This window comes from Lemur catta, chromosome 9, assembly GCF_020740605.2.
Source record: "Lemur catta isolate mLemCat1 chromosome 9, mLemCat1.pri, whole genome shotgun sequence".
Taxonomy (NCBI): Eukaryota; Metazoa; Chordata; class Mammalia; order Primates; family Lemuridae; genus Lemur; species Lemur catta.
Genome location: NC_059136.1, coordinates 2,824,582 through 2,850,716, shown reverse-complemented (window position 1 = coordinate 2,850,716; position 26,135 = coordinate 2,824,582). Strand labels below are relative to the sequence as shown.

General features: G+C 39.7%; 1 protein-coding gene across 3 annotated transcripts in view; it reads left to right on the top strand.

The window, feature by feature from the left end:
• The window catches only part of SH3GL3 (SH3 domain containing GRB2 like 3, endophilin A3), a 151,725-nt gene that overhangs the window by 84,277 nt on the left and 41,313 nt on the right, over positions 1–26,135 (top strand). For all 3 annotated transcript variants that reach the window (XM_045561572.1, XM_045561570.1, XM_045561573.1), the window contains 2 exons: positions 19,526–19,594; positions 25,470–25,542. In XM_045561572.1, coding sequence (XP_045417528.1) covers positions 19,526–19,594; positions 25,470–25,542 — 142 coding nt within the window. The remainder of the gene's footprint in view (positions 1–19,525; positions 19,595–25,469; positions 25,543–26,135) is intronic.

Here is a 26,135-nt window from a genome sequence, read left to right as displayed (position 1 = left end):
CCTTCCTTCCTCCCTCCCTTTCTTCCTTCCCATGGTCTCAAGTTTCCAAAAACAAAAGAAATCAGTGAGGATTCTCCTCCCTGAGACCAATGTGTTGGCAAAAGCAACAACTGCTCCTGCAAACACCAAAACCTTCCAACAGAGTGAGTGGGGAAGATCATATCTGGTGTTCAGCAATCTTAAAAATGACCAGACAGCAAAAGCCCAGAGGAAGTGAGTGAGGAAAGTTAGTAGGAACTGATAAAACTATACAGATGATTTCTGCCCCACCTGGTTGGAAGTTTCACTTACTTCTGGTTATCCTTGGCGTGTGGGGGCGTGGAACGGTTGGTGTGAGGGGACGGACATGGGTAATGTATAGTTTGGGAGCTCTGGTGCCTTTGTGGCCCTGAAGGTTTTTATTTGCAAGGCGTTGGTTGAATCAGCCTTTCCTCCTAAAATCTTCAGCACATACAACTTGCTGACTTAATGTCTTTTTTTTTTTAAATCTACATTCTGTATTCTTTCTGTTGTTTTGTCTTGAAGGATGCATCTCTTTGTTTTCAAAGAGAAATCAGATAGATTCATGCCTCTCACTTTCAGCTTTCTGTTCAGCTGTTTTTTATAGGAGGATCTATATTCATTCATATATATATATATAGACAATTTTCTGGGAGACTCTTAAAATTCTTTTAAAGTCTAGGACAACTTTCAGTTTCCAGACTTTTTCAACTGTTTGGGTGGTGATTCCACTAATTGAGAAGGAATATAGGCAGGGAAATGGAATGATGAGTTTATAAATTTTGGGTTTACCCAAAGAAAATTTCCAGAAGGCAATTGAATGTGAAGAAAATTGAAGTTTAAGAGAGAAGGTTGGGCTGGAGTTACAGATTTTCACAGTGGCATAGATGGGTAATTGATAAATTCATGGTAACAGACAAAATTATCAAGGGAGATTATTTAGGGAAAGGGAGATAGAAGGCCAAGGTGTAACCCTGTTTTGAGAATGAGAAATTGTGAAATAATTGAGGAGTGTCTAGAGAGAAGGGAATGAGATTTAGACCACAGAGGCCAAGAGAAGGGATATTGTCCAGAAGGGTCAACAGAGTCAGAATGCCTCGGAGAGGTCATCTAAACTAAGAGCCAAATTTATCCTGGGGATGTAGAAATTAGAAGGTCATTGATGCGAGCAGTTTAAATGGAGTCATATTGTCTGGTGTATCAATTAGGAATGAGTTTGCCTGTAAGTAACAGAAAACCCAACCACAGTGACTTATAGATCTGGGCTTGTTTTTCTCACATAAATAAAGTCCAGAGGTGGGAGGCCACTGGCATTTGTTCAAGAACTTAATGATATCAGGGTCTTCATTTTGTAATTCTTGAGGTCTGTTTCTTACAGCCTCGAGCTGACTGCTGCAGCCTCAAACATGTTCACGTTCAAGATAGGAAGAAGGGAGAAGAGGGGGATCTTCATATCAGGAAACCGAAAGCATCCCAGAAATCCTAACCCCCACCTGACTTTCGCTTAGGTCTCCTTTGGCATGATAAGACATATGACTACCTGTAGTTGGAAGGAATGCCGGGAAAGCGGGGAATGTTCTGGCATAGTGAGCCACTGCCTGGGCTGGATACACTGACACCTTGAACAAAATTTGGGTTCTGTTAGGGAGGAAGAGGAGAGTGTGTAGTGAGTGGGCAGCTGACAGTGTTGGCCTTACACAGGTCGAGAAGTGAGTGGGAGTGAGAAAATGGGGACAGGGCTGTGTCTGTGGTCCTGAGAAGTACAGACTAGGGAAGGTGGCAGCCAGAGGGAAGATGGCGAAGTAGTGGAAGGTTCTACTGTAGAATGTGAAAGGCTTGAGCACATGGAGATGCTGATTTGAGTAGGGAGAGGTTGAAGATGCACAGAAGGTCTCACACTGTGGGGCAGTACTCAAGAGACGTAGGAGGGGTGATGGTTGTGCTTTTCTGTTGGAAAGTGACAGAAGGGGGTCATACTGGAGGCTTCTCAGGCAAACTGGTTGTAGGAAAGAGCACATGCAGAGGCCGAGGATCCGGAGGTGTATTCCCTTAAAACCATCCGTGCTCAGTGTCCATGTGTTTCTGGTTTGAAGTTTCCAGTTTGAAGACCACTGCTCTAAATCCTACATCGCAGTTTCAGTTCGGTCATTAGAATTTCTATTTCCATGTGGTAATCGCAAATGGAGCATTGACTTGAAGTTGATCTTCCCTTCCCCCAGCCAGCGCTGGCCTCAAGCAGGCCATTGTCATCAGGAGGGTGTGGGGTCTCTTAGAGGCTCCTACTCCAGAGCTTCTGGCTCTCTGGGCTTGAATGGTGGGGTGGGAGGAGGGGAAAGTGAGGCAGCGAAGTTTCTACTTGTTTGGTGTCTGTGTAAGATGGCTTTGATCTCTTTGGTCCCTGACAGGTGTTCAGAGCTGACTTCCTTACAAGTGACACTAAATACTACACCTGCCTTGGTGCATAGAGGACGTGCATTAATTCTGTTGTTGTTAAACAAATACTAGAATGCAAAGGTCTCTCCTCTAAGGGTGGCTGAAGAAAAATATTGGTAACTTATTGTCACTTTTGTAAAACAAAATACATGAGAGAGAGAGAGAGAGTGTGTGTGTGTGTGTGTGTGTGTGTGTGTAAATTTAGGAAAAATGTAGAAGGAATTATCTCAGACTGATTACATCTGGCAATAGGGGGGAGCTTTGCCACTTAATTCTAATAACTAAGTCAAAACTTTAATAAGATTTGGTAATATTCTACATTTTGTATTTTCCATTATTTTTTAAATTTTATAAAATACCATCTACATTTTTCAAAAAGCTTTCGTAGGTCAAGGCCTAGTTATACAATTTTTTATTTAATAAAAGAGGTTCTTGCTTATTCATTAAATTAGGATCATGCCTGTTATCCTAGCCCCTTGGGAGGCCGAGGCAGGAGTATTGCTTGAGGTCAGGAGCTTGAGATCAGCCTGAGCAAGAGTAGACCCTGTCTCTACAAAATATAGAAAAATTAGCCAGGTATGGTGGCTTGTGCCTGCAGTCCCAGCTATTCAGGAGGCTGTGGCAGGAGGCTCGCTTGAGCCCAGGAGTTTGACATTGCAGTGAGTTAGGATGACACCACTGCCTTCTAGCCCAGGTGACAAAGCAAGACCCTGTCTCAAAACAAACAAAGAAACAAAAAACAGGTATATTATTTGTAATAGAACTCTTTAGACTGATATTTATTGGTAAGCATTAGAAATAAAACATTCTCAGCTACAATTTTCTACCTCCTTTTGAAGGTGATGAAATTTTCCTAGGTTGGGCAGGATAGCTTGAGAAAATGAAACACATGTTTCTGGCCAAAGTATTTCATGTGGCTCAAAACTGGTTCTATCATTCTATGATCTGATCTTTTAAAACTCATCTAAAGAGCTACTCAACATTGCCCTTATCGGGTCTTTGCCTACCCAGGTCAGTGAAAAGGGTGCATAATAGAAGAAATCCCACAAAGGCAGAAGGGAAAAGAATAACTCCCTCCCAAATCCCCGGGAAACCTCAGTTCCCACATGGGCCTTTTTGTGGTCTGGGCCCCAGGCACCAGTGGGTTCCAGGAACACAGGGTCCCAGAAAGAAAGCAGCCTTCGTGCTTAATTACACTCCCAAAGACTCTGCCTTAATCCTGCAGGGTCCTCTACAAAGAAAATTCTCAAAGACCACATTTTGCTACGAAAGGAGTGAAACACAAAATACCATTTAGAACCAAACTTTTTAAAAAGGTCAGACTCATAGAGGCCTACAACTAATGATCACTGGCTTGGGTACATGTGGCAAGCTTTTAAAGGGACATAAAGAGATTTATGGGAAAGATATCAACTTCATCGATCAACCCTAATTGAAATGGCCAAAGAGAAATGCAAATGGGTGGAAACCGGCATCTGTGCTGGGAACTAGGGAAGGGCACCACTCAACCTGGAGGAAGTTCTGCCCAGCGCAGTGCAAACTGCAGGAAGCCGCCTGAGCCAAATCATAGACCCCTTTCTGAGAACGAGAGAGGGTGTGCAAAAAGTAAGTAGGAGAGACCTTACCAGACCAGACCCCCAGTAACAGCCCCTAATTTCTGGGTGTAAGAGCTGAGAGGGGTCAGCCTCTGTCCGGACGCCAGCTGGAACTGCTTTTCCCAGAGAGGGTCCACACTTAGAATCAGCTCCTGCAGGAAGCCCAAAGCCAAGGCGGGCCTGAGGGCAGAAGGCCTTCTTCCTGATACGGTGGGCAGGGCATCCAGATGGTCCTGGGCACACTTAGCCAAGAGGGGGTGGGCCAACCCTCTATTTCCCCCTCTCTTCTTCTTTTGCCGAGATGCTTCCTTGACTCTATCTTCCCAATAAGCAATTCTGATTTCAGGTTTGTCCATTCTGTGCTCACTATTTTTGATTTGAGTTTTCCTTCCCTTCTGATTGCTCCTTTTTCATAGTAGCCTGTTCTTGTTTTGTGCATACAATATCTTTTCAAATTTCTCTATGGGTATTAATGAAAACTTTTAAAAGTTCCCCTTTGTACCTTGTTACTCTGTTTCTTTTGGATCATTCTGAAGTTTCCTCTTTGGCGTTTTCTCTTGCACTCCTGGTTTTCCTCAAATTTCTGTGACTGCTGGTTGTCAGTGTAGGGGAACGAAGGACCAGGTCTGTCACTGCAGGTAGCTGGGGTAGGTTTTATCTGTTTGCCTAACAGTCTTCCCTCTTTCCTGGAAGGACTGAGTGCAGGGTGGGTGTGGTGATCTGTGGGCTTTACACTAGGGTCAGTGGCCGAGGGGGACCAGAAAGAAAGGCTGGAAAGAAAGGTTTTACCCCAGGAATGCAGGGCTTTGCTCTGGGGCAAGGCTGCATCTCCATGCTTTCCCCCCATATCTGTCGGCATGTTTGGAATGATGTCTGGCCTCTCTCAGGTCTTCATACCCACTTTGAGGCTCACCCCGTCAGTGCAGTCCACTCTCTTCAGAGTGTGGGCACAGGATTCAGTGTGGAGACAAACACCCTAGCTGCCTGTTGCTTAGTTGATAACATTAATGGCTAATATTTATTGAGATTTAAGAGTGTCAGATACAGTTCTAAATGCTTTCCATACAGTAACCCTTAGGAAGCAGCATTATTATTTTCCACATTTTGCAGATAAGGAATTGAAGGCGCAGAGAACGTCAGTAGTTTGTCCACAGTACCTCTCTAGTTAGCGGTGGAGCAGGGACTTGAACCAAGATGCTGTAACCGCAGGATTGGCCTTTGGGTATAGAGATGTGGTGCAGGGATGGGGGTGGAGTGGCTCCGTTGGTCCTTTTTATTAAGTCCCCTGATGATTCCCTGGGCTCACTCCGTTCTTTTCATGTTTGCTTTGTTTAGACTTGGAATTTCTCTGTATTAACTTTTATCTTGGGAGTAGTTTTCTACCATGTATATATTGGTTGGCTTTTTCCTCAGCTCTCCAATCCCATCTGCTCTCCATCTTCTAGGAATTTCTCACCATTTATGATCTGTTGCTGGCACCCTTTCTTGTTTTTCAGTCCCATTATGCATGTGTCATATGCCTCTCTCTATATATATTTGGAAATTTATTTAAAGGAATTTGGTACAGCACAGAGGAAGATGTGTGCATTTGGTCCACCATCTTGATTCAATTTCTGCAATATTTACTATATGTGTTTTATATACTTACTTTCTCATGGCAAGATTAATTTTTTTTATCATGCTGTTATAATGATTATACTTGAAGTGGTGTCTAGGGTGCAGGGGACACAGTCACGTTGTAATAGCCCCTGGGCTTTTTGTTCTTTTAAGTGTAGGTTATTGGACTCTATGTGGTTTAGTTGTGATTCTGCTGCAGGGACTTCCAGGTATGGATCATCAGACATGAACATTATTTCTACTATTTAGACAGAAGAGGAACAAGTGGGCCAACGTTGCTTGTTAAACTTCTTTCTAGACAAATAAATCAGGATAAATACAATATATGTAAATATTAAAAACATTGAATGCAAGGTTCATGGAAGGGGTAGTTAAACATATGATTTTGTTTTTTTGCGGGGGTGGGAACAGTGTCTTGCTCTGTCACCCAGGCTGGAGTGTAGTGACGTGATCATAGCTCACTGTGACCTCAAACTCCTGAGCTTGAATAGTCCTTCTGCCTCAGCCTTCTGTGTAGCTGGGACTACAGGTGAGCACCACCATGCCTGGCCAATTTTTAAAATTTTTTGTAGATACAGGGTCTTGCTATTTTGCCCAGGTTGGTCTCCAACTCCTGACTTCAGTGATCTTTCCATATCAGCCTCCCAAAGTGCTAGGATTACAGATGAGAGCACCATGCCAGGCCTGGATGTTTTTTTTCAATTGAAATAAAATATATACATACAGGAAAGTGTACAGACCATACATATGTATTTTAACAAAGTGATACATTAATGTAACCAGTTTGAGACATAGAACATTACCTGCACCCAAGAGGACCCCTCGTAACCCTAACTTAAAGGTAACTACCACACCAACTTCTATCACCATAGGATTAGTTTTTCTTGTTTTTCAATTTTATATGAATGTAATAATGCAGTATGTTCTCTTTTATTTTGAACTTTATATAATTTAGAATCACAGAGCAGGAGCTTCTTCCTTCAGTGTTATGCCTGAAATTTACCCCAGTTGTTACATGTCATAGGAAAAGTTAATTCTTTTTAATTAGTATTTAATATATAGTGTTGTATTATAGAAATAGCTATAAATATATTTCATTCATTTTACTGCTAATGAATATTTGAGTTGTTTCCAGTTTTTGGTTATTATGAATAATGCTGTTTGTACATGAATTTTGGTACACATACATAGGAATTTCTGCGGAGTGTATACCTAGGAATGGAATTGCTGAGTCATAGGTCATGTCTATTCATATACTCAGGTTCAGTAGATTTTGCCAAACTGTTCTACAGAGTAGTTGTACCAATCTATACTCCCACCAATGGTGTATGAGTGTTCCAGTTGCTCCATTAATCCTTGGAAACATTTGTGTTGTCATTGTTTTAAAATAATATTAGCCATTATGGTAGGAATGTAGTAGCATCTCATAGTGGTTTAATTTATATTTCTGTGGTCATTATGAGGTGAAAATAGTTTCAAATGCTTGTCGGCCATTTGCATATTGTCTTAGTCCACAGGGCTGCTACAATAAAAATGCTATACAGACTGGGTGGCCTAAATATTAATAGGATTTTTTTCTATGTCTACGAAGAATGTCATTGGTCTTTTATTAGGGATTGCATTGAATTTGTAAATTGCCTTGGGTAGTATTGTCATTTTTAACAATATTAATTCTTTCAGTTCATGTTTTTGTATTTTTTTCTGTTTCTATTATCAATGTTTTATAGTTTTCCTTGTATAGATCTTTCACTTCTTTGGTTAAACTGATTCTTAGTTGCTTTTTCCTCTGCTTGATCCATTCTCCTGTTGAGAGCCTCTAATGAATTTTTCAGTTCAGCAAATGTATTTTTAACTTCTAAGATTTCTGGGGTTTTTATTAGTATTTCAAACTCTTTGTTAAATTTCTCTGATAAATTTCTGAGTTGATTTTCTGGGTTATGTTGATGATCACTGAGTTTCCTTAAAACTACTATTTTGAATTCTTGGTCAGAGAGTTCATATATCACCTTCTTGTTAGGGTCAGTTACTGATTCTTTCCTTTGTTTGGAGAGATCATGTTTCCCCTTTTGCTGTTTCTTGTGGATGTGCGTCTATGTCGTTGCATTGAAAGATTATTTATTCCAGTCTTCTCTATCTGGCTTATTTTTGTTTTTATTGGATATATTTGCTTAGAGGTTCTTTACTGCTAGGTCACTGCCTCCTTTTCAGCTCTAGGTGGTGCCTTAAGCCCAGGTTTGCGTTGGCTTTAGCAAACAATTAGAGCCATGACCTTTCTGAATGGGGAGGTCCCAAAGGGGATATCCCGGCAGTGTGGGAAGGCCGGCTAGGGGTTCGTCCCCAGGGGACCTGTGGGAAAAACCTCCTACAGCATGGTGCTGCTGAACAGCCACTCTGATTTGACATCTCCTACAGCTGAGTTACAGAGCAGAATTTCCAGGGCTGAGGACGGTAGTCTCACCTCCCCTCTGTCTCTGCCTGTCCTCAGGGATCTTTCTCCCTTCAGGCACTTGTGATACTTCTTGTAGGTTAAGGCAGGGACAGGTCTCCTGCTAGGGAACCCAAGATGGTGGGGAAGCTGGTCATCCACCTTGATCTCACTTTTTCCAGTGGAGAAAGTGATGCTGAGGGTGTCACAGATGTGGTAGTACAGTTCTCTTACTGTCTGCTTGAAGTTTTTTCACTTCTCTGTGGCCCTAGGACCTGTCGTATCTTCATATTTGAGTTCTGGGATATTTCTGGTGATAATCTTGGTGCTGTATATATGTTTTTGGTTTTCTGTGCAGGAAAATGAAACCAGTTTGCTTCCATGCTGCCATTTGGGAAGCAGAAGTCCTTTTGCCTTCTTTTGGATTAATCATTTATTTTTATTATTTCATTTGACTCCTTTAGTGGCTTGCTAGTTATATATGCTTTATGATTCTGTAAGAAGTAATACTAGATATTATGACATGCAGTTTTTAAATGTGGTGGAGTCTTAGTTAAATTTATCACTTCCAAGCAGAAGAGACCTTACGACAACCTAACAACTCTTGTTGGCTTTTGTGCTATTGTTTTCATGTTTTTAAAATTCTATATACATTTGAAACCTCACAAGATATTAATGTTGTTTTAAGCTATTAATGTTCACTTAGATTCATCTTCCTGGTGTTCGTTATTTCTTTCCACATTTTCCTGTTTCCATCCAGGATGGAATTTATATATAAAATTTATTTTTTTAAGAACTCCCTTTAGTATTTCTTTTGGTGTGCGTCTGGTAGTGAGGAATTCTTTCTGTGCTTTTGTCTGAATATCTCTTTAATTTTGCCTTTTTGTTGTGAAGGATATATTCATTGGGAATAGAATTCTATGTTGGCAGATATTTTTTGCCAGCACTTTAAGGATGTGATTTCATTGTCTTGTAGCTCCTTGATTTCTGTTGCAACATCAACTAACAGTTCTTTTGTTGCTTCTTTGAATGCAGTGCATATTTTTCTTTGTTTGCTTTTAAGTTTCTCTCTTTGTCTTCAGTCTTCAGCAGTTTGACTATAATGTGCCCAGATATGTTTTTCTTGTTCACCATGCTTCTGCTTGGAATTCCTAGAAAAGCTTGCATCTATAGCTTGATATGGTTTTTTCTATTTTGAATAATTCTTGGCCATCTCCTCTTTAAATATTGCTTCTTTCCCATTTCTCTGTCTGCTTATTCTGAACTCTAAAATACACTTGTGTTAGGTATTTTCACTGTGCCTGATATGTTTATAATGCTATTTTTTGTTTTTCATCCCCTTTCCTTTTATATTTCAATTAGGATACTACCTATTGACATATCTTCCAGTTCACATATTCTCTCAGTTGCAGTGTCTATTAACATAATTATTATTAAGTATGAAATGTCCGATTTCCTTAAGTACTGTTTGACAGTTGATATCTCTGACATTTCACTTTGACACTTCTTGTTGTAGTTTATTGTGAAGGTACATCCTCATTCTTTCAAATGCATGCTTTGGCTTGTGATTATCTTTCAAAAAATTTTTTAGAGCAATTTTTGTGAAACTATGGATAAATAATCTGTGTTATTTTCTAATATGAGTTCTGTCGTGGAAGCAATGCAGTTGCAGACAGCTTGAAATATCAACGAAGTGTTTGGGAAGGATATGGCTGATGAACACATAGTACATTGATGGTTTGAGAAATTCCATTCTGGTGATTTTAATCTTGAAAATGAGCCAGGTGGGTGACCTGAGACCAAGGTGGGTAATGATGAGCTGAACGGTGTAGTGGAAGCAAATCCATCTCAACCGGTGCATAAATTAGCAGCAAGGTTATATTACTATTCTAATAATATCGGACCATGTGAAACAAATGGGCAAGGTAAAGAAGCTGGATGAGATGGATTCCGCCTGAATTAAGTGAGTGTTGGAAGAGAAATTGTCTTGAAGTTTGCCTTTCTTTGCTGTCATGACATAAAAGTGAACCATTTCTAAACCGTATTGTCACATGCGATGAAAAATGGATTCTTTTTCACAATTGCAAGCATCTGGCACAAGGGTTGGATAAAGATGAACTGCCAAAACACAGTCCAAAACTGAATGTTCATCAGAAAAAGCTAATGGTGTCTGTTTGGTGGTCCAACACTGGTTTTACCCATTACAGCTTGATGAAATGAAAAGATGAAAACCCTGGTCAGTCAATTACAGCAGATGACTACTGCAACCAATTGGATGAAATGATGAAGATACTTGCAATTAAGCAGCCGAGATTGGTCACTAGAGATAGGCCAATACTCTTGCAAGACAATGCTCAACCACGTGTTGCACAAACAACGCTGCTCAAACTACAGAGGCTGGACTTGGAAACTCTCAGTCTTCCACTGTGTTCACCAGACCTTGCACCAGCTGACCACCACTTCTTCCAGGCTTTGGACCACTTCTCGCAAGGGAGAATATTCAATTCTTAACAAGCTGTGGAAAACACCTTTTGCGATTTCCTCGCATGCTTCTTCACTGCTGGCATAAACAAGCTACTGTTAAGATGGCAAAACTGTGTTGATGGTTTAGGTGCACACTCTGATTAATTGTACTGCTTCTTGTTTGAGATATAATAAACTACACTTCTGATTCGAAATTGGGTATTTCCCATTTAGTGACCCAAATCCTTCTTTTGGATTCTTAATTTTAGTTATTGAATTTTCATCTGTTCTTTTTATGTTTTCCAATTTTTTGAAAAAATTGCCATTGTCATCTATTTTCTGGAACATATTTATTGTAGTTGTGCTAAAGATAATTTCTGATGTTGATATTGGGATTGCCTGTTAGATTATCTATCCTTTCCTTAGTGGTCCGTGGTTTGGTTCAGTCTTCTGATACGCCACATGATTTTTTATTTCAATGGCAGATGTGTGTGAAGAATTGTAGAGCTCTGGGTAATGTATCTCCCAGAGATGCTCTGGCTTTATTCCAGTAGATAATGAGGGTAAAGGCTAACAACCATACTACAAACGGGTTGAAAGGGATTCAAGTTCGTATTTTAGGCTTTGAGAGGTCATGACTCTGAGCCCCCTCTTATTCTCAGGGTTTAGGCCTTCAGGGATGAACTAAAATCCCAGGTGTTTACCAGGTATCTCCTTAGCAGGCAGTCCTGAACTCCAATTCTTGTCTCTTGATCACAGTGATACTGCAAAAATCTCTGCTTAGATCATTAGCCTCTTAGCAGCCTCTTTGTGTTGATTTCTTAGCATCTTGCCTTGTGCATACTCAGCTTTGGAATTGTCAAAGCCTCGAGAGGAACTCGAACACCGTCTGTCAGGTTTGCTTCTTTATGTTCCCCCTTTTCCCAGAGTCTGGCCTCTTATATCCTGGTTGCCTTGGTTACAGTGCATTCCAGTTTTCCTCTTGCACAGCTAGCAAGACTGCTGTAAGTTCCAGGCTGGCGCTTTCTGCTCAGACTTTATGTTCTATGTTGGAAGACAGAAAATTCCCCAAAGAGAAAAATCATCTGTGAATGCATCATCCGCTCGATGTGTTTCCCTGTATTCCTCCTGGTTTTGGCCCCTCAGATCCTGGCTGCCTGGGTTGCTCAGAGGCCCTCTTTTTAGATTTTAAGATTTGAAAAAAATTTAGACTTACAGAAAGAAATGTTACAAAACTAGTACAGAGAGCTCACATATACCCTTTTTTGATCTTTCTCTAATGTGAGCAACTTAAAAATAACCTTGGTGACTTGTACTTAAAATTGAGTCTTGCTGTACTCTCCAAGCTGATACAAACAGAACCATGACTGCCAACTGGTTGAAAGAAAAAAAAAGAGGAACCAGTAGAAAGGGTGAAATTTTTGGTGAGGGTTTCTCAAAGTGTGTTCCTCAGAACACCACCCCTTGGAGATTTGTCCTCAGATTAGATGTCTCCCCCGGCTAGGTTAGTGTGGGAAATGCTGCATCTTTCATGTATGTGCCCCTTGGAAATCCACAGAGCGTGTTGCCATTTTAAAGCCTCTGAAAGTGTTTTAGTAAAGAAATCGGCTTAATTTTGTTTTCCCTGTGTTTCTAAACATATATAGTCAAGAGCTGTTTTGTGTTTTGTTTCTTGCCTGACCCTTACTTACCTCCCATGGAGCTAGTGTTTTGTGGCACACATATTGGAAAATACTGTTCTGGAGCCATTTATAAAATCCTGAGGTATAAATTTTGCTTTTTTACATTTTCTTCTAGGTTCTGGCTTTCTTGCTGTTTAATTTCTTGCTTCATAGAAGGGAAGAAGGTGGAGAAGCCAAGGTTTTTTTGAAAACAGATATTTGCACAAGAAGGCGGCCAAGGCTGTGTTAACATTTACCATTAAAACCCAACACATCTAGATGAAACACCAAATGCAAAAGCTTCATATTTCCCAAATAAATCTCTTTTACAATTTGTCACCGCTCTGCTGTAGTCTTTGAAAATATTTTTAATTTTCCTATTATTCACAAAATTTGAGTCACCAAGGAGTAGATGGTGAACTCTGACCATAGCACCAAGGCATCCTGAGAGAGGTCTGAGTTGCAGCGTAAAGTCCCTTTTCCACTGGGGACAACACGTGAGCCACATTGACTAGCCACATGTTTGTATTTCAGATGTGTAGCTTTTGTCTGATGAGCCTAGGTCACAGGCAATATTTGTGATGCGGACGCTGAGGTGAGGGAAGCTTGTGTTTGAAGCGGAAGGAGAGTTTTAGAGCGAAATTCTGACACCCTTCCCAGTCTACCTCTTCATATAGTGTGTGTCCCTTGTCATCTCCTAACAGGTCTGCCTGCTGACCGCCTGGTTCCTCTCAGTCTCTTCTCCCATGCACCACCTAACTGATCTTTCTGAAGTTCAGATTTGTGTGCGTCACTCACTCGCTTAACACATTGACTGCACACTAGGAAAAAAAGTATTTTTCCTTGGGTCCACAGTGTTGTATTACAAAAATAGAATAAAAACTTTGAAAGCAAAATTATCCTTTCTAATTTAATGAAAAATGTGGGTTTTTTTTTTTGTTTTCTGTGTGTGAGTTATATGCAACTTGGAAAATAGTTCTCTTGGCTCCCAAGGTGAAGAGACGTGACTTACATATGCTTTACGAGGCCCCAGGATCAAAACTACCGTGGGTTAAATACAACTCATGTGGCAGTTAACGTGTTAAAAATCTCCACTGCCCACAGGATGAAGGTCAGCCTCACGGTCTGGCCCCTGCCTGTCTGCCCGTCTGTTCCTTTTCATTTAGAGTCAGTCTTTCCTATCAGTTACCCTTATTGAATTGAACACTCTCTTCTGTATTTTTACTTTTTAATCTTTACCTATGCTATTATTTCTGCCAGAAATGCATGTCGTCTCTCGTCTCTCTGGTGAACTCCATATATCCTTCTAGGCTCTGTTTTGGAACTTTCTCTCTCATCCATATAATTTGTTTCCTTCCATCTGGGTTCCACTGGCAAATTCTGTGTCTCTGTTATGGAACAGTACGCATCTCACCGTGTGTGGCTCTTCACATTTCGGCTTCACGGTGGGCCTGTGAGCTGCTGGAATATAGAGCGACTGATCTTGGTATCTCCAGCATATTGGCCCAGTTGGTAGACTTTTCAATGTTGGAAATTAGGTGTTTCCGAATTAGATTCAGTGACACTATGTCAGTTTGAAGCATGAAGTTGAAGTGTTCTTTTAAATGTATTTAAGGTTTTACATTGGTTTCATTGGTTTCTAAATATTGCTTTTGGTGAATCCCATGGGTTTTGATATATTTTTATTGTTGTTAAATTTAAATTTTTTAAATAATTTCTGTTGACGCTTCCTTTTTAACTTATTGTTATTTAGGGCAGAACTCTAAAATTTTATGCCTACGTGTTTATTTTAAGTTTTGAGTCCTAATTCAATTGCATTACGGTAAAAAAAACAAATAAAAACCAAATAAACATACTCTATAGGGCATTGATTGATTTTGGGACCTAGCAGGTGGTCAGTTTTTGTAATGTTCCACCTGTACTTGCAAAGAATATACATTTTCTATTTATTGGATGGAGGGATATATGTGTATGTGCATGTGATCGAGGTTGTTATTTTGGTCATTCAAATCATCTATATCCTTTTCAATTTTTTTTATTATGTTTGATATGTGAGTTTTCTGATAGAGTTATATTAAATCTCCTGCTACAATGGTGGATTTGTCAGTTTTAGTAGTTTAGTTTTTGTTTTATATTTTTGGCAGTTATGCTTATGCTGTTGCTAGATACAATATTATTATTATAACAGAATTTTGGTGGATTGCTCTTTTTATTATAAGGTTGAGTCTCTTTCCCTATTCTTGCATTGCCTTAGGAAGATATTTCTTCTCTGATATCATTGTTACAGGCTTTATTTTGGTTAGTATTCTCGTAGTATGTACATTTTGTCTATTTAATTGCAGTCTTTCTATATGTTTTGTTTTAGATGTGACTCTTAGAAACTGCACATAGCTGGATTTTAAAAATATGCTCTATTTATTCTTTAATACATTCATTTAATCCATTCATATAGATAATGACTGCTGATCTATTTGGACTTATTATTACTGTCTTATTTTGTGGATTTTTATTTTATTTTAGTTTTCTTGAGACAGAGTCTGGCTCTGTCACCCCAGGTAGAGTGCAGTGGCACAATCATAGCTCACTGCAACCTCAACCTCCTCGCTCAAGCAATCCTCCTGCCTCAGCCTCCCGAGTAGCTGGACTACACGTGCTCACCACCATACTTGGCTAATTTTTCTATTTTTTTGCAGAGACAGGGTCTCGCTCTTGCTCAGGCTGGTCTCGAACACCTGACCTCAAGGGATGCTCCTGCCTCGGCCTCCCAGAGTGTTGGGATTACAGGTGTGAGGCACTGCACCTGGACTTATTTTGTGATTTCTATTTGCCATTCCTTATTTTCCCCCATGCCCTTTCTCCTTGCTTTCTTTTGGACTGGAAAACAGGAGGTGTTTTACCAGTGTGTTGGTGTGGCTGTTATGTTAAAACATGCATCGTACCATACATGTATCTTAGTTGTGCTTTTAGTAGTTACCACTGATTATATAACACGGTCCTTCCCGTGCAGCATTTCAACATGTCTGAAGTTGTGCCTATTGCTCACTCCCTCCTGAACACAAATGAACCTTAGCATGCTCAAAATACCCACTGAACACCCTTCCCTCTCTCTATTTTATTATTGTCTAAGGTTTTCATTTTACCTTTATGTAAATTAAGATATGCTCATCTTTGCCTGTCTGTCTTTGGTCAGTAAATTTACCACCATAGTTCGCCCATTTTCATTCTCACTGTTGTTTTGTGGGCTCCACACTTTCCCTCTTGGTTCAATTTTTATTTCTCTGATATGATACTTGAGCATCACTTTATTAGAGACTGTGATGGTCTATGTGTTTATTTTGTTCTTTTTCCTAAACAATAGTTTAGGGGGAGACATAAAATTCTAGGTTTTCACATTTCTTCTTAGCACTTTGGAGTCATTCCTCCACTGTTTCCTGGCACCTGCTGGTGCTGAAGAGAATCTGCCGTACATCTTACTGTCACTTTGGTCATTGGGTTGGTTGGTTGTCCACCCCGCCCATGATAGTTTTAGGATTTTCTTGAGATTTTGCTATGTCTAAGTGTAAATTAGTATTTATCCTGCTTAGGGCATGAGTGTACCTCCAAGCTATGCACTCATACCTTCCTTCAATTCAGGAAAAAAGAACTATTTTTAACTCTTCAAATATTGATTCTCCTATAGTCCTTTTTCTCGAAGTGCCTATCAGATATATCTTGGAGCCTCTCACGTATCCTTCATATTGATTAATTGATATTTCATTAAAAAAAATAAAACTCTTTGTCCTTTTGTTGTTGTTCTTTGGGTAAGTTCCTTAATATTTTCCAGTTTATCAGCTCTTTCCTGATTGTACCCAGTCTGGAGTTTATCTCATCTACTGAGTTTTTCATTTTCATGACTATATATTTTTTGTTTCCAAGATTTCTAATTTTTTATATCTATCTTTTAAATTTCTATCCTTTTGTGTAACTGCTTGCTTTTTATTAATAGAAGTTATTCCTTTATTTATCATTTTGATGGTATCCTCAACATACATAAAAAGTCTGTCCTATTGTTTCATAAAATTATTTTTACCAGGAGTGAATTCTTGTTATGTGATTTTGTTGGTTCTCTTTTTTGGTGTTATATTTTATTCATGTGCTTTAGAATTTCAATGTGGAATGAGTTTTAATTTTGGAGGGATATCTTTTTACCACTTTTGTGTTCACTTCTTTTTTTTTTTTTAAGAGACAGAGTCTCGCTCTGTTGCCCAGGCCAGAGTGCAGTGGCGTCAGCATAGCTCACTGCAGCTCAAACTCCTGGGCTCAAACAATCTCCTGCCTCAGCCTCCAAGCTGGGACCACAGGCATGCGCCACCACACCTGGCTAATTTTTTATTTTTTGTAGAGACAGGGTCTCACTATGTCGGCCAGACTGGTCTCGAACTCCTGGCCTCAAGTGGTCCTGCTGCCTTGGCCGCCCAGTGTGTGGATTACAGGCGTGAGCCACTGTGCCCGGCTCTTGCGCTCACTTCTATTTAGTGGTTGTGGCTTCTTCCATCTGGTTTCCCAAGGCCCGGATACAGAATAGTGGTTTCTGTTTTGTGGTGATATCAGGGATATCGGGATCCAGCCACAGAGCTGGGCGACGACTTGATTTACTCTGTGTTTTCCTGTCTCCGTGGGCCTGCGGATTGTCACATGTGGTAGCATCAGACAGTGGTTTGCATCTGGATAGTTTTGTTTCCAGTCTCATTTCCCTTCCCATCCCCTGGCTTTGAGCAGAGCTTGCGTCCAGGCTCTTGTCATATGCAGCACTTTTAAATGCCTTTTTACCCAGCAGGGGCCAGACTTCTGGCTGCCCCAGCCCATGCAGACAAGAACTGCAGCAGGCCTGAGGCTTCAGCCTTGCCCAGCACGTTGTGTTTCTATTCATTTTCAGGTTGACAGAAGACGTTCATTCTGTTTTTGAGCATTGCTTACCTTCCTGGTTTTCTTTTTTGATGTTTAATCTATCATTGTAGTGTATTCAGAGCATAGGGGGTGCATCTGAGTTGAATTTATCTAATCATCTTAACCAGATTAGAAGCTTGAGTATTGATGTATAGCTTCTAACACCTAAAAGAAATAACCCTGTGACCCTGGGATAAGGCCACGGGCCCTGTAGGGATCAAGCCTATCTTTTTCATTCTTATATCCCAAGCACCTGTTGCAGTGCCTTGCACATAGTAGATGCTCAACAAACAGTATTTGTTGAATAATTGGCATGTGAAATATAGTCAAGTGGCCTAAATAGCTATGCCATGTGTGTGTTTATGTTTACTGTATCAAAACAGCTGAATTTCACTGGGGAATTCAGGAAGAGCAGAAGAATGGTCATAGCTCTTCCCTGTGACTTCTGTTGGAAACTATCCCATATGTTGCCTCTTTCCAAACAAGAAAGGTGTATTAATCTCACTAGTTTCTGTTCTTTGAAATAGAAATACCTCTTCATCTGTTAGACACTTTGCTTTCGAAAGTGAAAATGTGTTCTGATTAAAGAGGTTTCAGGTGTAACTCTCAATGGTAAAGGGGTTTTTGAATGGGTATTTTCAAATTTATTTAAAACAGAGGTCTGTGGGTGGGCTTCTGTGATTGCAGTAGCCACAGGAAATTACAGGCAACTCTCACACACCATGCCAAAACATAGAGACTTAAAACAAAAATCATTTATTTAGTTCCCAATTGTGTGGGTCAGCAGTTCAGGCCGGTGCACTGGGGGTGTCCGCTGGGATGGCTGATCTCTGCTGGGCTCCGTCACCTGTGCAGTCAGCTGCCCGGGTAGCCGGGGTAGCCGGGGCCTGGTGGTCTGGGACAGCTGAGCTGGGACGGCCGATCTCCGCGCCACATGTTCTTCCTTCTCCAACCAGTGAGCCCAGGTTCATTCACATAGAGAGGTTAAGTGGACCTCAGAGAGTGAGCAGAAGTATCTATAAAACCTCTTCAAAGCTATAAAGTATTTATAAACTTGGTATTCACACCGAGTGGCTTACACTCTTCTATTGGTCAGAGCACATCGCGGCGTGGAAAATAAACTTCCCTTCCTAATGGGAGAGCTGCAAGCACCGTGGGCGTCTTCACAATCTACCACAGCAACAAAACGTGGAGGCCCCACTCCCTCCCCCAGGGGAGGTAGTATCACTCTTATTAGATCCTCAGAATATTACCTCTGAAGTTAAGAACCAATGTTTTAGAGGATTTCATACTGAACGACAACTAGAAAATGATTTAACATATTTTCTTCTTCCAATCCATCCTCCTTGTTCTTTAATTCAATCCCCCTGGTGGCCAGAGTTGCTTTTCTAAAAGGTTTCTCTAGCTGCCTTGTGTTTGGTGAAGAATCTTAGGGGACGTCTCACTAATACCCTGTATCCTGGCACCTGAGACTGTGATCTGGCCTCTGCCTACCTTTCAGGTTTCACTTGCCTCCATTCTCCCTTGAGCAATAATTTCCACAGTGAAACAAAATTTCTTGCTGTTTTTTGAGCACATTTGCCCTACACTGGTTGTTCTCAGCTGTCTGATGACATTTTTGGTTGTCACAACGTGGGTGTGTGTGTGTGTGTGTGTGTGTGTGTGCGCGCGTGTACGTGGATGTGTGCTGGTGACACACAGTGGGCGGAGACCAGGGTGCTGCTAAACATCCCAAAGCTCAGGACAGCCCTCACGGCAGAGAACTGTGTGGTCTGAGTATCAGCAGTGCCTGGGTTGAGGAAACCTGCCCTTCACATTCCTGCTTCGGGGTCTTTGTTTTATGGTGCCTCATCCCAGAAGGCCCTTCCTTCGGTGCTGCCCGGTGAAATGTCCCCTGTCCTTAAAAAGCCAGTGCAAATGCCAAGTCTTCTAGGAAACAGGTCCTGTGTGGCCCTACTCCCAACGCTGTGGGCTCTATGTCCATTCATGTACCACTGAAGTGTCCACCACTTAGTATGTTTGCAATAATTTGTATATAGTACTATTAATTTTTCATTGTTCCTCCCTTGTACTTTAGTTGAGTGTCTGTTGTAAGCCTTTTTGCTGACCTGTGTGTTCTCAGATGACGAGGATCCTATCTCACCCTTGTTTGTGCTAGAGCACTTACCATGTGCATTACACATAGCAGGTTCATGGTAAGTATCTGCTGAGTGAGTGAGAAATGCGTGTCTTCCCATGCCTTAAATAGGGTTGCTCCGTCCCGCAATTTTCTTAAAGGACTTAGTTCAAAAAAATCCAAGAAGTTGAATCCAAGCTTTTTTGGTTTTTGTTTTTAATAATTTAGGTCAAAAACTGTTATAAGAAATCATTGTGCAATGCAATCACTTATGTTTATTTCTCTGCAGCTATTTAGTGAAAAAATAAGTGGTGCTGAAGGAACGAAACTAGAGGACGAATTTCTGGACATGGAAAGGGTAAGAACACTTTAACGCGTAAACTGTTAGAAAGTGACTTTCATCGTGATACGAGATACACTGCTAACTCTAAAGAATATTAGTTAGAATGGAAATCTAGAATGTTTAAATATAGAAGTGGACTATGCCATCCGAAAGGCAATACTTTCCCACTTCCCAGCCCAAATCGGCCCCTGCCGAGTCGCACATCCGGTCCACGCGGGGGGAGAAGAAGACGGGATGTGGCTGACTCGCGCCCTCCGGTGGCCAGAAGTCAGAATGCGCAAAAGATGGGCAATCTTGGCCAACAGTTACCCCAAAGCCAAAGTAATTGTGGTTATCTTAATATATCTGGGAGAATCAAAATGTATTTCTGGAATAAGACCCTTCAAATACACGAAGATTGATGCACTGTGTGGAAGACTGAAACTCTGTTCTCAGGTGTTTCAGGAGCTGCATAACAAGTAACTACTATCCTGGTTCTGCCACTTAGAACTAGCAGTGTGGACTCGGATAAGTCATTTCCTCTTCTTTGAACTGTGATACAAAGATGACAACGTGTGCCCTGCCTGCCTCACACAGATGCTGTGATAATTATGAAAACATTAATGTACTTGAAAGAATTTAGAAAAATATGACCGACTTAGTACAGAAATGATTGTAACACGCCCCAAAGAAAGACTGTAGAGTCTCTGTCCCTTCACGTGTTTCCTGGTCACTGTGCAGAGTAGCTTAGGTGGAGGCAGAGCTGGGACCAGCGGTAAATACCAATTTACTCAGTTTCCTCCCTCTTTGGGCCCTTCACACACAGCCTCGTTTTCATAATTAGGCTCCTCAGAGGAGAGAGAGAGGAGAGAAAGCCAAACATCTGCCCTCAGGTGCAACTTCACAGCTGCGGGATACGGGATACCTGATATGGCAGGGAGCAGAGGTGGGAGCAGAAACAGGGGAAGGAAGTCCAGCCTGGCTGTGGCTTGGGGGAGGCCTCTCTTCAGGTTCCTGCCCCAAGCCAGCCTGTCTTCTGGGAGTTCCCTTTTTTTCTGGATGAGAGGTGTAAAGTTTCTAGAAATGTTAATGCCTTGAGTGGAAAAACTTAATTTGCTTTTGATTTTGGAAAAAAGTTAATGTCTAAAAATCAAAAACCATAGAGACATTTTCACATCATTTACATACCCTAAATTACTTTTAAAAAGTCTCCTATTATATAAAGATACGATGTGCAGCTTTATTACTAACAGAATGATTCAGTTGAAATGTTAAATTGAGAAGCATATTTCAGGAGTTGTAGTTTCAGTTGATGAGCTGAGATTCCCTCTTATTCACCTCATTTTCCCTTCAAACATCCCAGTGAGTGACAGAAGAAATATAAAAATGAAATTTATCATCTGTTTTATTACAGCAGTTAAAAGTATGGAAATGTGTAATACATGACCAGAAGTTTTAAGGAGTCTCTGGAAGAGATACATTAGATGGTATCACACCCTCCTACAACGTAACACAGAAATGACAAAGTAATGGAAAAAAATATTACATGATAAATGCTAAGCATATAAAAATAGAGGAGCAATAGTAACATCAAAGTAAAATTTGATGTATAAAAGCAGTCAATGGAAAAATTCTTTTTTTAATAATAAAAAGGTACAGTCAACATAGTCTATCAGGAAATGAGAATAGTTATGAACAATTTTGTACTACATGACATAGCATCTACATTTATAGTAATCTCATAGGTTCATGGAGGATTTGCATAAAATATAATTAATATTAATAACTTGTATTACAAATAAATATGGATATTAGCATTCCCCAAATGAATGCACATTCTTTTCAAAAATTCCTTTGGAGCAATTACAATAATTATGTACTAGGCTACAGGAAAAAAAACCTCAATTTTTCAAAGTAAAATCGTAGAACACAAAAATTACAAGGAAGATATAGCTTCTAAATTCTGAATGTTTGGAAGTTTAAAAACATGTAAAATAATTCTCAGTTTAAAAGGAAATGGAAAAGTAAAATTACAGATTAGTCATGAGTGTCAGAATTCTATATGTGAAAATCTGTGATATATGACTAAATCTTAAATGCATTATTTAGTAGAAAATAAATTTGGGGAGAAAGGAATAAATCATGCAATCCAAGAAGCTATGAAAGTAACAACAAATTAAATCACTGTAGGTAGAAGGTAGAAATCAATATAAGTAAAAAGATTAATACAATGGAACATAATAAGAAACAATAAAGCCAAGAGTTGTGGTTTTTTTTTTGAAAAGACATAAAATGATAAATGTCTACTAAGTATGACCAAGAGGGAGAGAGGGGAAAAACACAAATATATTACATAAAGAATAAGAAATAGGATAAAATCCCAGATATGGATTTTTTTAAGGAGAATACCATAAACAAACCGGGGCTAACGCAGGGGCTGGTCTGTGAGAGTCAGTGGCACAGACTTTAGGGCACCCTTTGCACGGGGTGCCGGCATTAAATGGGAATTCCAAACGTAATCAGCCAAAAAAGATGCCTCCACACCAAAATTATTTTACAAAAATAATTTTCATGTCTTTACTTTCCTCTGTTTGAGCAGATATTTAAACCTAACATTTTGTTAATTTGAAAACGCACACTCTCTCTCTCTCTCACACACACACACACACACACACACACACACACACACACACTCACACACACTCACAATAATATCCCTTGTTATTCTGGGAGGGAGATTTTTGTTTCTTTGCTTTTAAACTACATGAGTTATTTTTTTCGATGTTCCTCTTGACTGCTCGTATTAACCAGTAGGTTCAAGGAGCCTCTCTCACCTGTACAGTGTTCGTCTCCGGTGCCGGCGCCCAGCCTGCCCTGACAGCGTCTCCAGTGTGTGCGTGGCAGGGCCTCCAGGGCTCTTGCAAGTGTTTTGGCCACTTGTTTCTTGGCTACCTTTTTTTTCCCCCCCAAAAGATATAAAAGGTTCTAAAGTAGAAAATAGCCCCTCTCTAATTCCTCTCACCATCACCTTTCAGAGGTGACTCTTAGCTTCCTGGTGGCTTTTCATGTCCAGAGAGGGCTGTGACATCAAAGAGAACACTAAGTTGTATTTCAGTCAATATCTAACTTATTAAAGTTGCAAATCTAAAACTAGTTTTTCTTAAGCTTTAAAACTGACCTTAACAAGTCTTTTTAAAAAATTTATTAATTTTTGTATAAAAACGACAATCATTTCAGTTTTCATTTTAGGTTCCATTCACTTACAAGCTTCACAGATTCAATCCTTGAATATTTACCATCAGTTATATAATTAACCAAATTCCCACAGACATTTCTAACGACAATCTATGCAAATGCATAGGATTCCCTCAAATTTCACATCAAATTTAAATAGCATTTTCCTAAGCACATAAATTTTTTGTAACTGTAATAAAACCTAAACACTTAGGTTATCAAATTCTTTTAAACATTTCAAAGATCTTCACAAAAAGAGAGCTCACAGTTTACAAGACTTGTTACCAGGCCGTGTGCACATGGGCACTCCCGCTTGCACATACACAGCACATGAGTGTCAGCAATACAGGTTTGATTCATTTCTGTACTGTTCTTTTAGACTTTCCTCGGACTCCAAGTTTAGGCATTTGGTTAAGGGGAACAAATAGAATTTCAGGATGGACAAAATTGCTTGGTTGGAAACTTGTGGACCTGACCAGATCATAGTTTTTAAAATTACAAACATTTTTTTTTCTTTTATAAATCATTCTGCAGTGTGCTTTCGCCCTGGCAATGCACTTTGGGCATCCTCCCAGTAAATAAAGATCTTCCTTATTTTTTTTTTTATGACTAAAGAGTATTCCTTTACTTGGATGTTTTACAATTTATCTAATCTGTCTCCTATTAATTACAGTTAGGTTGTTTTCTATTTTTAATACTACAGAAAATGGTCTTACAAACACCTTTGTGCTTCACTGCAGTTTGTGGGTGGGTTTTCTATATGATAAATCCCTGGGAGTATCAAAGTGGCCACATCAGTATGCCCCTTAGTAAGCACTTCCACCTTCTTCTCTAAGAAGGTTGTGTCATTTTGCATTCCTGTTGTGTATGAAATTATCCGTGACTCCACACACATAATACCCAATATTGGGTATAATTGATTAAAAAATATGTTTATCGATCTGCAAAGTAAAAAGCATCTCCTTTTAATTCACAGCTCTTCTGAATATTTTGTCAAATGTTCAGGCAACTTGTGCTTTTCCTCTTTTGTGGATTGCCAGTTTGTGTTCCTTTGCTTTTTGTTGATTATTGTTTTTTTATTTGTTTTTTTTTTTTTAGCTGGGAGTTGTGAGTATTACAGATGCTAATCCTCTGTCCTTTATACATTTTTCTTTCTGTTTGCCACTTGTGCCAAACTTCACGTACTGCATCCTTCACTGTTCAGTTTTCAAGTCAGAAAATTGGAGTCAAGTTCAAATGGAGTCAGAATTTCAGTCTTGTTATTTGTGACACTCAGGTTGTTCAGGTCATGCTTAGAAGCTTCTCACTCCGGTATTTCAAAATATTCTCCTCTATAAGTTACTACTTTCACTCTGTCTTTAGGTTCATATTTTTAATCCTGTCTACAGTGTGAAGTATGGATAGAAATTTATTATCAATTTGCCAAGTTTTAACAAAAAAAGAAAAAAATTGAAATTATAATAGGCTTTGAATTTATTTCACATGTTAATTTGGGGATGATTCACATTTTTCCAAAACTGAGTTTTCCTATCTAGAAACAAGATTTTTCAAATAGGTGTGAATTTTTCATAATATTTATTTCTTGTTACTGCATATTTTTATTGCTCCATGAATGAGATCTTTTCCTTTAGATTTTATTTTGGTCTATTGATGGTAAATAAAGCTATTGAGATTTGCATTTTTAAGTTTATTGTATATTCTTGTATTAGTTCTGGTTAACTAACAGTCAGAAAGTTCAGGAATTGTTTTACAGAAGGAAAGATTCAGTCTTTTTTTTTTTTTTTTTTTGAGACAAAGTCTCGCTCTGTTGCCCGGGCTAGAGTGAGTGCCATGGTGTCAGCCTAGCTCACAGCAACCTCAAACCCCTGGGCTTAAGTGATCCTCCTGCCTCAGCCTCCTGAGTAGCTGGGACTACAGGCATGCGCCACCATGCCCAGCTAATTTTTTCTATATATATTTTTAGTTAGCCAGATAATTTATTTCTATTTTTAGTAGAGACAGGATCTCGCTCTTGCTCAGGCTGGTCTCGACCTCCTGACCTCGAGCGATCCACCCGCCTCAGCCTCCCAGAGTGTTACGATTACAGGCGTGAGCCACTGTGCCCGGCCTGGAAAGATTCAGTCTTAATCTGAAAGCGTTAACTTCAGCAAAAGTTTTGGGAAAACTTAGGTGTTAACATCTTTTGACCATAGTGCCAATGAATTTGTTTACTTTAGTTATAATGATTATGATTCTTTTATTGTTGATTTCTGAGGTAGTTTCTAATATGAATCATGACTATGACATCCTTATAGAAGTACAGAAATTCAAGTTCACCTGGCAGATAAGGAAAGTTTGGCTCAAGTCTAGTCATAGTTTTGAGAGACTTCTAGGTATATGCAATAATCCAGTGGAGCATAATAACTATAACACATTTTCTACATATTACATTAATATTCATTTTAACGAATAAGAAAAATAGTGTTTACCAACATCACTGGGAAGACGTGATGTTCCAAAATCAAAACTTGAGAAAAATACTGCCTCTTTCAAAATGTTGAAAACATTCATTTGGATGAAAATCATCCAAATGGTGTATTAAATTAATGAAAATTACTTCCCTATTTGTTCTGTGAATTCATTGAGTTTGTCACTCACATTTTAATGTTTTTTTTTGTTTGTTTGTTTTACTTTTAAGAAAATAGATGTTACCAATAAAGCCGTTGCAGAAATTCTCTCAAAAACCACCGAATATCTTCAGCCAAATCCAGGTAAAGTAAGATGACGTCTTGAAATACTCTTGTTCATTTGCTGCCACAGGCTCTAATAACCCACGTTTGTTTGGCATTTGGTTGACGTGATCTAGAAACAATGTCCTCTGTGTCCAAATAATGAAAATCAGTTTTTCAAGTTGAGTCCCCAGTGGGCAAAGGTCACAGTGAATCCCAGCTGATGAGAAACAGCAGATATTCCCGCGAACTTCGGTTGATGTCATTTGGACGGAGTGTTGATCTGAGCAGCAAGGCAGGGCTGACTTGTGCAAAGACATTTTTCATGAGATGCTTCAGAAAGCCACTAAACATCTTGTGAATGTTTTTCTACTCAGTTATTTCCTTATTTCCTCATTTAAAAAAAATTTTAAAAAGAAAACTTCTGCCATCCTGTTCTAAAGGTGTATGTTAATTTGAAAAGGCTTTCACTTCATGGCTCAGAGCCTGAAGAAATGAGGCATGAGGAATGTGAACACAGTACGAGAAGGTCCAGTGTTACATCAGCATCTGCACAGGTCTAACTCCTAGGGCCCAAAGCGGCATCCGTTGATGAGGTTTTCCTAGGTTGTGAGTCATAGGAACCAGCAGAGGGC